Source organism: Octopus bimaculoides, chromosome 7 (genome assembly GCF_046866305.1).
Source record: "Octopus bimaculoides isolate indiv1 chromosome 7, ASM4686630v1, whole genome shotgun sequence".
NCBI classification, from domain to species: domain Eukaryota; kingdom Metazoa; phylum Mollusca; class Cephalopoda; order Octopoda; family Octopodidae; genus Octopus; species Octopus bimaculoides.
In genome coordinates, this window is record NC_142934.1 from 11692703 (window position 1) to 11710368 (window position 17666).

General features: G+C 37.2%; 1 protein-coding gene across 2 annotated transcripts in view; it reads right to left on the bottom strand.

Annotated features, from left to right (window-relative positions):
• Positions 1-17666, bottom strand: part of LOC106882389 (MAM and LDL-receptor class A domain-containing protein 1) — a 234860-nt gene that overhangs the window by 56465 nt on the left and 160729 nt on the right. For both annotated transcript variants that reach the window (XM_089354751.1, XM_089354750.1), the window contains exons 98-109: positions 16586-16672; positions 15669-15812; positions 14126-14394; positions 12697-12784; positions 10813-11225; positions 9067-9157; positions 7343-7764; positions 5979-6096; positions 4855-4977; positions 3183-3439; positions 950-1040; positions 1-54 (exon numbers count right to left, since the gene is read on the bottom strand). The exon at positions 1-54 is cut by the window's left edge and continues 66 nt beyond it. In XM_089354751.1, coding sequence (XP_089210877.1) covers positions 1-54; positions 950-1040; positions 3183-3439; positions 4855-4977; positions 5979-6096; positions 7343-7764; positions 9067-9157; positions 10813-11225; positions 12697-12784; positions 14126-14394; positions 15669-15812; positions 16586-16672 — 2157 coding nt within the window. The remainder of the gene's footprint in view (positions 55-949; positions 1041-3182; positions 3440-4854; positions 4978-5978; positions 6097-7342; positions 7765-9066; positions 9158-10812; positions 11226-12696; positions 12785-14125; positions 14395-15668; positions 15813-16585; positions 16673-17666) is intronic.

Below are 17666 nucleotides of genomic sequence, written 5' to 3' on the forward strand. Positions count from 1 at the left end.
TCAGTTTACGTTCAATAGTCCAGCCACATGTATCCACTTCAAAATCACATGAACCTGCATTAGATAATACAAATAAATAAATAAAGGAAAATAAAAACATGAAATTGTAAAGATTACTTCAGGAGTTAACAATCATATATTCAGCCAACCCTTCAAAATTGCTGTCCCTCTCACCATACTTATAATTAATTTTCTTTTAACAGAAAAAAAAGGGACAAAGAATCAATTAAACCCAAATATATATGTGCATACATACATATATTTATAAAAAGACAAAAAACAACAAACAAAAACAGATGCACCAATGAAACATCACCACTTTGACCATCCAAATTAAGAGACTTAATGTAAATTAAGATTATTTATAGTTAAAAGCAGCAAACATTAATTGAAGAGTCACTCAATATCTCTAAGTAGAGTGTTATATTTATTTTCACAAAGAAAAGGTTGATTAGTGACTTCAAAATTTTGGCTTCATTGCTTTTGTTAAGTAAACATGCAATCCAGAATCTGAGAAGCCAGCACTTTGGTTTGCATCAGTGAAAATAAATCCAAATGAAGGCAAAAGTGCTGTAAAAGAAACAACAACAATGAAACAAAAGTACAACTTTTATGTATTCTGCCATGAGGGAAGGGAAGAACTTTTGGTATTCTGAATATAAAAACCTTTTTGTTAAAATAAACAAAAAATAAATGAGTTAGAAAGTGTATTTTGTCACTGTTTCACTTTACTTCTTTATCTTGACAAGGGGCTTTGTGTTCAAAACATTATAAACCCCTTTCTTTTCCTCATGGTGTAATACACTGGCTTCATTTTTTTGTTTCATTGTTGTTTGTTCATCATATATTGCTTTTATCTCGGAATTAAATATTTTTTTAACAAGAATTAACAACAAATTAATTTCTCACAATTTTAAATGAATATTTAATTAACATAAAAAAAACATACGTGGATGAGGACAACCATTGGTATCCATGAAAACGTCATCAAGTGCCATCATTCCTGTAGATCTTCCACTTGTAACAAATTCAATGTACAGCTGAAACAAATATAGTAAGCACATTTCTAAACTGACAAAACTAAATCTGATGAAAGCCATTTTTGTTTTTTCTCTTTCGTAGATGTCAGTAGTTTAAAAAAGTTATACTACCAATAAATAGGGTAAAAATATGTCGCCAAAAAATATTACATCTCTCTCTCTCTGTCTCTGTGCAGAGGATTAACGACAAAAAGGAAAAAAATGGTCCATCGTATACGTTCTAAAGTGAAAAACATTAAATCTGTAATATTAAGAGAAAATTTGAAAAGAGAGTTGTACTTTTACCTTGTCATATAAATTGAAAATTCTGCTAACAAATAATAATGAAATAAAGTTCAAAAGTCAATGATATACTTATTGGTAAATTAAAGAAATTTTTATGGTAACAAACTGTATAAATGAACTAGTAAACTGTATTGTATTGAAAGTCTATATATAACCAGCACCGACACGCACATACACATATTCACACACATGCACACACACACACACACACACACATTCACACACACGTACACATGCACACACAGCACACACATACACAATGTAAGTCTAATAATATCAAAACAGCTAAAATTGTGAAAACAAAGAATTGGTATTCTTTTATTCTTTTATTCTTTTATTTATTTCAGTCATTTGACTGTGGCCATGCTGGAGAACCGCCTTCAGTTGAACAAATCGACCCTAGGACTTATTCTTTGTAAACCTATTACTTATTCTATTGGTCGCTTTTGCTGAACTGCATTGGTTGTCAAGCGATGGTGGGGTGGGGTGGGGTGGGACAAATACAGACACACAAACACACACACACAGATATATGTATGTATTGAGAGGTCCAGCGTGTGGCATTATTATTATTTTTTCTAGTAATGCCCTTTATATAAATATAAACGAATAAGTATATATATATATATATATATATATATATATATATATATATATGACGGGCTTCTTTTTATGTTTCAAGGAAAGCTCTTCTTCAGAAACAGAGACAGAGAAAAGTCCAACAGAAAAGGAAGATGGAGGAAAAAATCACCAGCGATCCACATGTAGTTACATATATATATGTATATATATATATATATATATATATATATATATATATATATATATATATATATATATATATATATATATATATATGCGAGTAAAAATAAATACAAAAAAGGTGGTTTTTTTGTATGATTGTGTATAGAGGAATATATTATTTTGTTTAAAAGAGTTCCAACACTGTCTGTTTTTTATGTTTTATTTATATTCCTGCAGAACCAATGTGGGGTATAGAATATGGAATATACAATATATAATATAATATAAAATAAAATAAAATAAAAATGGATGGCACCATGAAAGAAAGTATTGAATGTAGATGAAATATTGAGTGTTCAATATAAAGGATCAAATATATAAATATATAAATATAAATATATAAGGGCGACTCGAATATATATATATATATATATATATATATATATATATATATATATATATATATATATATATATATATATATATATTATTCAAAGTGTACAGTATTATATATCCATCATGGCAGATCATACGAATCAGTTTCATGCTAGGGGTATAACAGAGTGTTAGGTAACAATCCGATTATATTACCCTATGCTCATCAGAGGCAACTGATATGGAATGAAATATCACTCTATTGACAGATATACAAGTGCATCTTTTTCTTGAATTATATATATATATATATATATATATATATATATATATATATATATATATATATACATATATATATATATATATATATATATAAAATACATGCAGACACACACACTGGATTTTTTTCCTATTTCCATTTATCAAATCCTTAATTCCACTCACAGGGCTTTGAAACCTCAGAACTATATTAGATGACTCTTGCCCAAGGTGCAAGATAGTAGGATTCAAACCAAAACCACATGGTTGGGAAGCAAGTTTCTTGACCTTACAACCACTCCAGCGCCTCAAAATATCAAAATACATAAATAAATAATATAAAACTTACTGCAGATAATTGAAGACCTAAGTGCGAAAATGAAACAGAATTCAATTTGGCTATTGGGGATCACTAGAATGAAAACTGGATTTAAATTTGGAATGTCTTAAAAAACAAAGAAATAACACATATCTTACCATGTAGTTATAATCATTTTCAACATTCAAATGAGCATAATTCCATTGGTTTTCTTGAGAGCCTCGCTTAGTCCAGATTAATACTTTACGACCAAATTTTGTCATGTATACATTCAAAGAACCTATGTTGGATCCATACATATAGTACCAGAAAGACAGGCAGTTGCCACCAGTTGATGCCGGTGCCAAAAGTTGTGTATGTATCATAGCATTGCTGCCTTTTTTACTCTGGAAACTTTTGATATAGATATATGACCCTACAGAAGTGAGATAAACAATGAGAAAATGAAATATAACAAACTATATTTATGTATTACAGGAGAGTAAATGAAAATGTGTATGTAATTATGTTACTCAATTGTAAATGAAATTGATGGGTAACAACGCTTGGTATTACAGCCTGGTGTTACAGCAAGCACTGCTGGCCTCTGCAAATGCAGCCGGCCTCAATAAATGCAACTGGCCCTAATAAATGCAGCTGGTCTCAATAAATGAAGCCGGCCTCTACCAGTGCAGCTGGCCTCTACAAGTGCAGTTGGTCCCTACAATTGTAGCTGGTCTCTACAAGTGAAGCTGGTATCTACTAGTGCAGCTGGATTCTATAAGTGCAGCTAGCCCTACAAGCGCAGCTGGTTTCTACCAGTGAAGCTGGCCTCTTCAAGTGCAGCTGGTCATTACAAATGCAAGTGACATCTACAAGTGCAACTGATCTCTACAAGTGCAGCTGGTGTCTATCAGTGTAGCTGATATCTACAAGTGCAGCTGATCTCTATGAGTGCAGCTGGTCTCTAGCAGTGCAGCCGGTCTCTACAAGTGCAGCTGGTCTCTACAAGTTTAAGTGACCTCTACAAGTGCAGCTGACTCTGATAAATGCAGTTAGTTTCTATTGACAGATGGCAATAGCCTCAAAGGCAAATACTGCCTGCTTCTACAACAAGTGCAACTGACTTCTCTGACAAGTGCAGCTGACCTAAGTAAAGGCTCTGGCTAACATCTTTATCCATTTTAGCAGATTTTCCCTTTTGTAATGAAACTTTTCAGAATGTTTGGGTTGTCTTAAGAGGGACAAAATTATGAGTCTATTAATTAACTCATCTCCTTAATTGATAAATCTAAGGAGGAAGTATAGTGCCATAGCCCTTTCAGGCCTTCTGACCGTATTGAAAAAGAATAGCTAGGTGATGTCAATTCATTCTTGCATGTTAGTCTTTAGAAGAAAACATGGGTGGTAAAAGTGTTATGATGTGGGTATACACGTCTGGTGTATAATGGTATTACACAAATAAATAGTTTGTTGTGGTTATCTAAAAATAACCTATCACAGAAATATATGTTAACACAGAATGCACTCTGTATTAGGTACAATATTCAGTATCCACTGTTCAAATACTGACTGTTAAACCAACACACGGTCAAACTAACACCATCAACTACCCCTGCTGACAATTCACTCAGTTCTTATTTATTGTAATCAGTCCACCTTCAGTTACGTGGGGGTGTTTAGGATTCTCCCATAGCAAAAAGTAATTCAGATTTCAGGAAAATTATAGTATATGAATTGGTGTAGGTCAGATAAATCACTTATTGGAAAGTAATAAAAAAAAGCCAAAGTTTTATTTTGAATTAAGTTCTTAGTGCTTAAAAAAAAATTATGAAAAATATTAGAATTCACCTGATCCTGTACGTGATTTAATACGTTTATAATATCCAGCAAGAGTCCAGTTAAAATTTGATTTTGAATCACGTTGCCATAGACAGAAGTCCCTGTCAAAAGAACAAGACACCTCCTGGAATTCTGTACAAAAAAAAAAAAAAGAAGAGAATTTAAAATTTGGAAAAAAAAAAGTCAGCTGTTTTGGTTTTCAAAGGAATGGTAATCATCATCATCGTCATTTGACATCTGTTGTCCATGCTGGCATGGGTTGGATGGTTTGACCAGGGTTGGCAAGCTGAAGGGCTGCACAGACTCCAGTCTAATTTAGCATGGTTTCTATGGCTGGATGCCCTTCCTACTGCCAACCTCACTGAGAGTGTAATAGTTTTCTAAATAATTATAAGGAATATTCTATTTCCTCTGGCGATGATTCACTGCTAACATTGTTTCATTGGTGCTTTTTGTTTGTTTTCTTTTGCTTTTTAATGTTTTTTTTTTTAGTGTTGTACAACTGATATTCTTTGGATGGGTACAGACATGCTTTAAAATCTTTTTTTTTTTTATTGGTTCACAATCACTGGACTGTGGTGAAGCTGAGGCACTGCCTTGAAGGATTTTAGTTGAACAAATGGAGCCCAAGACTTATTGTCCTCTTTAAATCTGGCACTTATTCTGTTGGTCCCTTTTGCTGACCTAAGTTACTAAGATATCAACAAACCAACAAAGGTTGTTAAGGGGGGACAAACACAGACATAAAACATACACACAAACACACTCACACACACACCTATCTGTCTGTCTGTCTGTCTGTATACCAACGGTTTCCACACAGTTTTCATCAACCAGATTCACTCACAAGGCTGGTCAGCTTGGGCCTATTGTAAAAGATGCTTGCCCAAGGTGATGTGTTGTGGGACTGAACCCAAAGTCATGTGGTTGCAAAGTGAGCTTCTTAACCACACAGCCGTTAATATTCACATGCTCCACCATCAATCCAAAATTCATAGAAACTAGTCTCATTATGGCAGAATATGTTTAGAAACATTTCTTGATGAAATAAAATATCCATCGTCTGTAAGTGAACTACCATAATAGTGAGACATGGACACTGACAAAGAAATTATCCAGTGAATAAGGCTTACCTGATTTTTGTGGATCGGCATAGATTGGTTTTATTGAACAGGATTCTTGAGAAATAGAAATATCATCTATAGCAATGTCTCCATAACTTCCATTCCCTCGTATTGCTTCAAAAATTAACTGGAAAAAAGAAGAATTCAAAAATTTAAGATATACTGACTTATTAACTTATTATTATTTTTTTTTATTGAAGTAAAATCACATCATTAATTAATACACCATTGATTATAAGACCAGCAAGAAACTCATTAACCCTTTAGCATTCAAATTACTTTGTCAAATATATTGCTAATTTATTCAATTTATTCGTAGCTTTGAAATTTTGATGATGTGATAGTGTGTTTTAAAATGACATTGTAGGGTATGTGTGATAGGCTAAATCTGTCTGGTCCAAACATAAAACTGGTACAATGTCTGGGCCAGATAGGGCTGGTTTAAATGCTAAAGGGTTAACAAGATATATTGCAGTGCTAAGATTTGTTTTATTTGGTTAAAATGTTCAACTTGAGTAAAATAGGCAAAAAAAATAAGTCTGTATTTATTGCAAATGACTGTCTCCCAGTTTTCAACACAGATAACCCACAATGCATCTGGTGTGGCATTTTAAAAGATTAGTCATGCCAGTGTTTTCTGGGTTTTTGTTGAATGATAGAGAATGAGAGGAAAGTAAGGATAAAGAATAGAGATAGAAGTGCTGGCCTCAAGTGAATTTGCCGAAACGTGTGTGAATCGTGAAAATGGCTTATATGAAAAGGCAGACATTGAGCATGTGCCTGCAGGCTGAAGAAAACAGCTAAGAGGGAGAGAGGAAGAGTGAGTGAGAGAGAGAGAGGAGAAAAGGAGAGAGAGGGAGAGAGAGTACTTGACCTTGACGGTCAGGGTAATCCTGGATTTGGGGAGTTCCTTGATTTTCCTCTGTGTGGAATTACTATGATTTATATAACAATGGTACCAAATTTTGGTGGAGCTAAATGTAAGCCTTTGGTTGATTGATGATAATAAGGAAGAAGAAGAAGAAGAAGAAGAAGAAGAAGAAGAAGAAGAAGAAGGGATGATGATGACAATTATAATGATGGTAGTACTGGTGATGGTGATGGGGATGATGGTGATGATGATGGCGGTGGTGGTGATAGTGGTGGTAGTGATGATGGTGATGATGAGGATGATGGTGGTGGTAGTGATGGTGTTGATGAGAACAACAACGATGACGATGACAATGATGATGATGATGCTCATGAGGATGAGATGGAAGAAAAGGAAGAAGGTAATGATCTTGATGACGACGATGATGACAATGATGACAACGATGATGATGATGAAAGACATATTCTGATGTTGAAAGTTTTAGAAAATGAAGCATCTTTACCTGATGACTCGTGGCAGAGTATCTCGGATCTATATACACTTGAGCACTTAACCATTTTTGTCCCTGATTACCATTTAAAGTCCAAATGTAGGCAGCATCATAGTGGCGCAAAAAGCCAAAAGTCTTTCGCACCAAAACGTTCAAAGCGTTTACATCCTTTCCGTACATTTGGTACCAGAATTTCAAGCAGCCTGCTTTGTCAGTTGCTGATAAATGCTCACTAAGAAGATGAGCTATATCTCCTGGACGAACTGGGCTGCTAGAGTCTATGTACATATAGTGTCCTTTGGCGTTCTTATAGGTGTGGTCATAAATAGGACCAGTCTCATCTGTTAAGGTGAGTCCTTGACCAATAACCCAGTCGAAGTCATCCAGCTTATCATTTCTCCAATTGCAGGTACCATTTTCAAAATCACAGAAACCTGAGTAGTTGAAAAAAATATTTTATATATGTATATATAAAATAGTGGAATTATATAATTAGTAAAGAGTTAAAAATATTTTAATTACCAATAAAATAAATTAAGCATCTGTTCAGTCATACACATCTTATGGTTCAATCAAAGAGTATGTTAGGAGAGATTGATCACCATCATCATTGGAATGTCCACATTTGCATGTTTGCACAGGTCTAATGGAATTCATTAAAGCAGATTTTTCTATGGTTAGATGCCCTTTCTGTTGGTAACTTTCTCCAAGTAAGATAATATTCTAGTTTTCCTTGGCCTTTCATGGAAGACTAGGAGTGTGATGGGGACTCTCGCTTACAACAACCATGGGATGTCAAGACAAAGAGGCACAAATAAAAAAAACCCATTATATATATGTATGTATATATGTATGTATGTATGTATGTATGTATGTATGTGTGCATGTATGTATGTATGTATGTATGTGTGTATGTATGTGTGTGTATATATATGTACGTATATATGTACATATATATACATACATACATGTATACATACATACATACATACATACATACACATTACAGTCTTCTTTCAGTTGCTGTCTGCTGAATTCACTTACAAGGCTTTGGTCAGCCTGCAGCCATAACAGAAGATCCTCTCCAAGGGTGCCATGCAGTGGAACTGGATGCAAAGCTATGAGTACATATTGCATTTACAAATTACATTTAATTACATTTTACTGATGTGCGATGCTGCTTGTATCTCTGATTCTACTGTTTTGCTCTGTAGATGACTTGGGTTTCATCCCCGTTGCCAGAGCACAACTTGTGCACTCAGAACACTCTGAAGAAGCTAACAGTGCTGGAGCCATGTAAAAAGTACCGGTGCTGGCGCCGTGTAAAATCACTGTTGCTGGTGCCATGTAAAAAGAATGGTGCTGGAGCCATGCAAAAAGCACTGGCGTTGGTGTCACATAAAAACACTGGTGATGGTGCCATGTAAAAAACACTACTGCTGGTGCCATGTAAAAAAATATTGGTGCTGGAGCCACGTAAAAAAGCACTGGTGATGGAGCCATGTAAAACACTGTTGCTGGTGCCATGTAAAATGTACTGGTGCCAGAGCCATGTAAAAAGCACGGATGATGGTGCCATGTAAAAAAAACACTGTTGCTGGTACCATGTAAAAAGTACTGGTGCCGGAGCCACGTAAAAAGCATTGGTGATGGAGCCATGTAAAAAGCACTGGCGTTGGTGTTACATAATAAGCAAACCAAAAAAACAAAATAAAACAGAATAAAAAAAAATGTACCTGGTGTTTGACATGATCCATCAGTTTGGTAAATATCATCAATGGCAATGTCCCCTCTAAAGCCCTTTCCTGATATTCCTTCAAATATGACCTGAGGAAAATATACCAAAAGAAGAAGGATACGAATGAAATATTTTAAAGGTTTTATATTTTGGTGCAGGGCCAGCAATTTTTAAGGAAGTAAGTTGATTACATTGACCACAGTGTCAAAGTGGCCTTTATTTTATCAACCCCGAAAGGATGAAAGACTAAGTTGACCTTGGTGGAATTTGTCCCCAGAATACAAAGAGCTGGAAGACACTAGGCATTTTGCTAAGCATTTTGTCCAACTGGCAAATGATTCTACCAGCTCTACACCTAATGGAAAAATATAATCGTGTTTCTTTCTACTCTAGGTACAAGGCCTGAAATTTTGCAGGAGGGGGCTAGTTAATTACACTGATCCCAATGGTACTTATTTTATCAACCCTAAAAAGATGAAAGGCAAAGTCAACCTTGGTGGAATTTGTCCCTGGAATACAAAGTGCTAAAAGAAATGCTGCTAAGCATTTTATCCAACTTGCAAATAATTCTATCAGCTCTCCACCTTATGGAAAAAATATAATTCTATTTATTTCTATATGCATAGGGCCTGAAATTTTGGGGAAGGAGGGTAGCCAGTTACGACTCCAATGTTCAACAGGCACTTATTTCACGGGCCCTGAAAATATTAAAGGCAAAGTCGATCTCCCCTAAATTTGAACCCAGAACATGAAGAGGGGGTAGAAATGCTGCTAAGCATTTGTCTGACTTGTTAATGGTTCTACCTGTTTGCTACCTTATGAGAAAATACGAGGAAAAAGTAAAGCATCAAAGAAAGGAAGACATTCAAGTGAAGACAATATCTTAGTCTCCTAAGGCAGTGAACAGTGAACTTGATGCTAGAGTAGAAAAGAATATCTAAGTCTCTTTTCAGTCATGGATGACCATGGATTTTGTGGTTTTGCACCTGGAAAGTTCTTCACCATGGTATAGATTTAGGTAAGGGTGTTTTGTGGAGATTAGGGGTTGTTAGTCTTCCTTGCTCCATGGCACAGCTTAAGTCCCATGAAAATGGTAATGCCAATACAACTTTGGCAATAACACAAGTGTTATTGCACAGGTACCACATTCAGAACACAAAGAACTGGAACAGATACCTCAAGACATTCTGTTTGATACTTACATAGTTCTGTCTATCCCAAACCCTCCCAGTTTGGTGCTTTTTGTTTTATCAACCCTCAAAAGAATAAAGGGTAATGTTGGTCTCAGCAGGAACCCAGAGCATAGGGAATTGGAATCAAGGTACAGAGTTGAAAATTCTTGATAAGTGTTACATTTAAATATTTCACTTTTAGAAATGAGACTTTGAGACATTGGTAGTGATGGTAGTGGTGGCAGTGGGGGATAGGTCAAAATAGATTAGTGATGGAGGTATTGGAATGACAGCTCATGGGTTGTGAGTGCAAATAAGTCAATACATTTGTTTGTGTCCCATAACAAGACCTTTGAATTGATGTACACCTTCATCAATCTCACTGTTGAGAACAGGGCACCAATTGTTCATGGAATGTTATTTGTAGTAGATGGGCATCCTTTCATGTCAAAATCTGGACTTAAAATCTCGTGAGATGAAACTAAATTCAAAAACACATTTTATCCATCATTTTTCTATGTCAATTTTCTCTCTACACTTATAGCAGATAAATAATATTGCCTATAGCTTACCGTATAGTTACCATGTGCAGCGAGTGTTACTGTGCCTTCAATCCAGTTAGGGCCTTGAGAATGTTCCATGTTCCATAGCGGAGATTTTAATTCATCAAATTGGTTTCCAAATACCTGATATACATTTAGTGTATTGACATCATCACCATACATAAAATAAAAGAAATGTAAGCATGTCGGCGTATCAGTATGGTACATAGGACTAATCAACTGAGCTGTTTGGTTCTCTTTCTTGGATGATGTTTCAATGTAGAAATAATGTCCTGATGAAGTCCCCATGGTGTGATCTACAATTGGCCCAGTCCGTGAGCTCTGTGTCCTTCCATGGTTCCAGGTCCATTCAAAGTCAGCGTTCTTGTTATGAGTATAATTACATTTGTCCTCTGATTCAAAATCACAGAATGTTGGGTTATCTGGATAAGGAAATAAAAGTTTTATCTCAGCTTTCTTGAAATACATCCTTTGTGTTCTGTTTTCAATTTACGTTTAATATACATATATACATACATGCATACATACATACATACATACATACATACATATATGATGAGGAATGTTACAGATATCTGGGGGTGGATGAAAACATCTTACAATGGCACCTGTAACAAAACATGTGTCACTAAAGAATATTATTGCCCAATAAAGAAAATTTGGACCTCATTACTCTATGCATTCTATAAAACAGTGGCCCACAATGTGTTTGCAGTGTCAGTACTCATACCAACATTTGGGCTGCTTGATTGGATGCTTGATGAGATTTGAGCCACTGATGTGAAAACCCGAAAAATACTAACAAACACATAATTTCCACATAAACAGTGATGTAGACCATCTCTACCTAAAACAAAAACAAAACAGCAGAGGCTTAACATGGATCCAAAATGCCTTTGAATGTTGTACCATATCCCCCCAACAAACTCTCTTAATCACCAAGTGTCGAAGTGCATCCCTTGACCAAGTTTGCATACATGAGGCTGATGACATCGTAAGACTTGGAAGTCAGCTCTTTGAGCAACAATCTTTGTCTGATAACTTAGAATACATGCCACACCAGGCTCCAATCTAATTTGGCAGAGTTTCTACAGCTGGATGCCCTTCCTAACGCATAAATTATGAGTGAGAGGTTATGCAACCATCTAAGGGATAAATGTATCCATAGGTACTATTGGTGTATTACCTAACTATGTATAGGCCTTATAGCAGGGCCTATACATAGTTAGGTAATACACCAATAGTACCTATGGATACATTTATCCCTTAGATGGTTGCATAACCTCTCACTCATAATTTATGCGTTAGGAAGGGCATCCAGCTGTAGAAACTCTGCCAAATTAGATTGGAGCCTGGTGTGGCCATCCGGTTTCACCAGTCCTCAGTCAAATCGTCCAACCCATGCTAGCTTGGAAAGCGGACGTTAAACGATGATGATGATGATGATGATGTGTGTGTGTGTGCGTGTGTGTGTGTGTGTGTGTATATATATGTATATATATTGTTATTTCTTTATTGCCCACAAGGGGCTAAACACAGAGGGGACAAACAAAGGGATTAAGTCGATTATATCGACCCCAGTGTGTAACTGGTACTTATTTAATCAACCCCAAAAGGATGAAAGGCAAAGTTGACCTTGGCGGAATTTGAACTCAGAACATAACGGCAAACAAAATACAGCTAAGCATTTTGCCCAGCGTGCTAATGTTTCTGCCAGCTCGCCATCTTAGTAAATATATTGTACGAAAATCTAGGCTAAGGTTTCGATTCTTGGCTATGAATCCAAGAAATGATTTCATGCATACATATGGACAAAAATTGTTTTTCTACTTAGATTGGAAAACATGAGAGAGAATGCAAAGGAAAAAAGGCAAGGAGGCAAATAAGACTTACTTTCATGACAAGCCCCCAGTGTGAAGCGGATGTCATCAAGTGCAATAAAATCTCGATAATTGTTTCCGCTGACTGCTTCAAATGTGATCTAAAATAAAGAGAAAATTAGACTCAGTGGATAAGGTTATAGAAGTTTGTTCAAAAGAAGCCTTTTTGGATGCAAAACATTGATTTAATTGATCCAACAGCTACTTTGTTGTCATAAAACATCATTATTTATAATCTTTTGTAAAGGCACATGACTCAGAGGTTAGAGCATCAAGCTCAAAATCATGAGGTAGTGAGTTCGATTCCCAGACCAGGCTGTGTGTTGTGTGCTTGGGCAAGACACTTTATTTCACATTGCTCCAGTTTCACTCAGCTGTAGAAATAAGTTGCACTGTCACTGGTGCCAAGTTGTATCAGCTTTTGCCTTTCCCTTGAATAACATCGGTGGCATGTATAGAGGAGGCTGTTATGCATGGGTGACTTCTGGTCTTCCATAAACAAGATTGTCCGGACCTGTGCCTCAGACTTGTGCCACTTTATTTCACGTTGCTCCAGTTCACTCAGCTGTAAAAATGAGTTGCGGCATCACTGGTGCCAAGCTGTATCGGCCTTTGACCTTTCCTTTGGATAACATCAGTAGCACGGAGAAGGTGGGGGCTGATATGCATGGACAACTGCTGGTCTTCCATAAACAACCTTGCTCAGATTTGTGTCTCAGAAGGGAACTTTCTAGGTGCAAATTTCATGACCAAAGGGGTTCTTTACTGTCTCTTTATATACGGGGTCTGATCAATAAGTATCTGGACTGTTGTCATAGTAACGAAGCTAAAGCACACAGAGTAAAACTGCTCAGCACAGATTGATCTTGGACTCTGCTGTGCATGTGCACTAAATTTTAACGTTCTAGCTTACTTCACTGTTTACAGCAGTGCTTGGAAGGAAGGTGTGTAGTATGTGATCGTCGCATTGACCATGACAAAAATAAAAAAAACTGTCATGGCGATACCTGCTCATAGGCATATGCAAAATTGCAGAAAGTGTATGGAGAGGAGTGTATGAGCTGCACACAAGTGTATGAGTGGTTCAGACGTTTCCAAGATGGCCGAAATATGTTGATAGGGATGAACGTTCTGGTTGAATTGCAACCAGCAGAACTGAGAAAAACATTGCAGATGTGTGTGCAGCTATGAGGGGAAATTGTCGAATTATCATTTGTGAGTTATCAGAAGATGTGCAGATTAGTTACGGTTTAGATCAGTCCATTATCACTGAAGATTTGGGTATGAGACACGTGTTTGCCAAGTTGTGCCAAAACTGCTTTCAGCTGACTAAAAAGACGTGTCAAGAATGGTGAAATTTGATGAACAGTCAAATGTCTGAAATGAGTAAAAGAAAAAAAAAAAAGAGAAAAGATAGATAATTTAAAATTCTGTAGTCTTACCTTGTAATTAGTTTTATATGCACTTTTATCCATATGAATAAAAGCTTGTCTCCATAAGTTGCCCTGGTCACCTGTTTTCATCCATAATTTTTTGGTAGTTGTTCCTTGTGTGACATTTACTTGTAACTGATTCACATAGGCTCCGTACATGTGATACCAAAAGTTCAGACATCGTGTCTGAGAAGAAGCGATGCTTGGACCAACAATACGTGCCTTTGAGTTAGATTTAACGCTCCATGATCTCTTTGACAGAATATACCAGCCGTCTTCTGAGGATATGAAATATTATATATAACATCATTTAAAAAAATGGAAAAACATTTGACCTTCATAGGAATTAGACTCTGCATTCTGAGTTGTACGGAAATGTTATCATGTACAAATGTACATGTACATTTGGACTCAGATTGAGTTCAATTCCTAGATCGGGCTGTGTGTTGCATTCTTGAGCAAGACACTTTATTTTATGCTGCTCTAGTTCACTCAGTTGTAGAAATGAATTGTGACATCACAGGTGCCAAGCTGTATCGGCCTTTGCCTTTCCCTTGGATTACATCAGTGGCACGGAAAGAGGAGGCTGGTATGCATGGGCAACTACTGGCCTTCCACAAACAACCTTGCATGGACTTGTGCCTCAAAGGGGAACTTTCTAGGTGCAATCCCATGGTCATTCATGACTGAAGGGGGTCTTTACCCTTTACCCTATGTATAAATAATGGCATGGGGAGGAGAGGCCGGTATGCATGGGTGACTACGGGTGGCACGTTAGAAAACATTTGAGCAAGTTCGTTGCCAGTGCCGCTGGACTGGCTCCTGTGCAGGTGGCACATAAAAAACATCATTTTGAGTGTGGCCGTTGCCAGTACCGCCTGACTGGCCATTGTGCCGGTGGTATGTAAAAGCACCCACTACACTCTGGGAGTGGTTGGCGTTAGGAAGGGCATCCAGCTGTATAAACTCTGCCAGATCAGATTGCAGCCTGGTGCAGCCATCCGGTTCACCAGTCCTCAGTCAAATCGTCCAACCCATGCTAGCATGGAAAGCGGATGTTAAACGATGATGATGATGATTGTTGGGTAGGTGCGAGAGGCCAGACTGACCAGTTTCAACATAAAACAGGCAGCAAAATTTCGGGCCTGTTATGGCCGGTTTGAACACTGAATGGTTAATACAATGTATATACATTTACAAACACACATTTACTAGCTAAATAAAATGTATGTATCCCATAATACTTTCCTTTCTTAATTCAGCACAAGGCCAGCAGTTTGAAAGGAGAGGCAATTCCTTACATTGACCCCAGTACTTGACTGGTACTTATCTGATGATAGCATTAATATGGACTGATAGCAGGCTGATGGCACAACAATGGATTGAGAGGGAGAAAGCGATAGAGAGAGATAAAGACTGTAATGAGAGAGATAGAGACTGTAATGAGAGAGATAGAGACTGTAATGAGAAAGATAGAGACTGTAATGAGAGAGATATGGCTGATTTAAATGCTAAAGGGTTAACTTAATATATTATTGATTAACACACTTACTTGTTCCACTGGTATGGTCTGTTGTTGGGCCACTCTTATAGCGTCCTGATGGGCCTTGAGCTCTCACCCATTTAAAATCAGCTTTGGCATCATTAGTCCAAGAACACATGTCTTTTTCAAAAGTGCAGTCGTACTGCGTTGGTGCTGTAAAAATATAAATAGTTGTTAATATGTGTATGCGTGCATTTATAGGTGTATGTGTTTATGTGCTTATATATGTGTGTGTGTGTGTGTGTGCATCAGTGAGTGAGTGAGTGTATGTGCGTGTGTGTATGTGTGTGTGAGTGAGTGAGTGTATGTGTGTGTGTGTGTGTGTGTGTGAGTGTGTATGAGTGAGCGAGTGAGTGTGTGTGTGTGTGTTGTGTGTGTGTGTGCGTATGTGTGTTAGTGTGCATGAGTGAGCGAGTGAGTGTATGTGTGTGTGTGTGAGTGTGCATGAGTGAGTGAGTGAGTGTATGTGTGTGTGTGTGCGTGTGTGTGTGTGTGTGTGTGTGTGTGTGTGTGTGTGTGTGGCATGAGTTATGTTAAGCTTAGCTGGAAAATGTATGTAGTCTTGATTTACCCTCTCCATTTTTTACACCCTTTCACACACACACACACACACACACACACACACGCATACACACACATGCCTATGTATATATACACATGCCAGTATGGAAAACGGATGTTAAACAATGATGGTGATGATGTATGTATATGCATATATATGTGTGTGCATGTATGTGTTTGTCTGTGTCTCATTGCCTTTGCACAAAAATACAACTTGATAAGAAGCTACCAATCCGAGCAATGGAAAATGAATGGAATCCTTCAGCAGGTAGTTTTGATAGATTTATGTACCAAATACTTTGCCAGTACGGCAATGGGTTTCTCTTTCATAAGAATGTTTCGGTTATTATAAGACTATTACTTACTTGGTGTTGTCTTCGGTGGAAGTGCTGTGGTTACTGAACTTGAAATTGTTGATGTTACTGGGAGTTCTTTAGCGTTTCGAGGATACCCTGTTCACAAATGAAACAAGCAAAAATTCTGTCATCATCATCATCATCATCATCATCCTCCTCCCCCTCCTCCCCCCCTCCTCCTCCACCTCCTCCTTCTCCTCCCCCTCCTCCTCATCATCATCATTTAAAATTCTCTTTCCGCACTGGCATGGGTTGGACACTTTGACAAGAGCTGACGAGGCAGAAGACAGCACCATACTTCTGTGTCTGTTTTAGCATGGTTTTCATGGCTGGATGCCCTTCTTAACACCAACCACTCTGCAGAGTGGACCAAGTGCTTTTTAAGTGACACCACAGGGGGCTAAACATAGAGGGGACAAACAAGGACAGACAAGGGAATTAAGTTGATTATATCGACTCCAGTGCGTAACTGGTACTTAATTTATCGACCCTGAAAGGATGAAAGACAAAGTCGACCTCGGCGGAATTTGAACTCAGAATATAGCGGCAGACGAAATACCCCTAAACATTTCGCCCGACGTGCTAACGTTTCTGCCACCTTGCCACCATAAAGAGAACAAATTCTGCTTCAAGAGTTATAGCACATCTGCATTTTACATTATTTACATTATTTTTATTTGACAGATATTAGTCCTGATCTTGTTTGTTGTTAACACAATGTTTCAGCTGATATACCCTCCAGCCTTCATCAGGTGTCTTGGGGAAATTTCGAACCTGGATTCTCATTCCTAAGGTATTTTTCAATGTCATTAGTATTCAGGTCACTGCCTGGAATTGAACTCGGAATCTTGGGGTTAGTAGCCTGCGCTCTTAACCACTACGTCAAATACCTGTGGCGTAGTGGTAAAGTGCGCGGGCTACTAACCCCAAGATTCCGAGTTCGATTCTAAGCAGTGACCTGAATAATAATAATAATGATAATAATAATAATAATAATATTGATATTAACATCAAAAAATACCTTAGGAATGAGAATCCAGGTTTGAAATTTCCCCAAGACTCCTCATGAAGGCTGGAGGGTATATCAGTC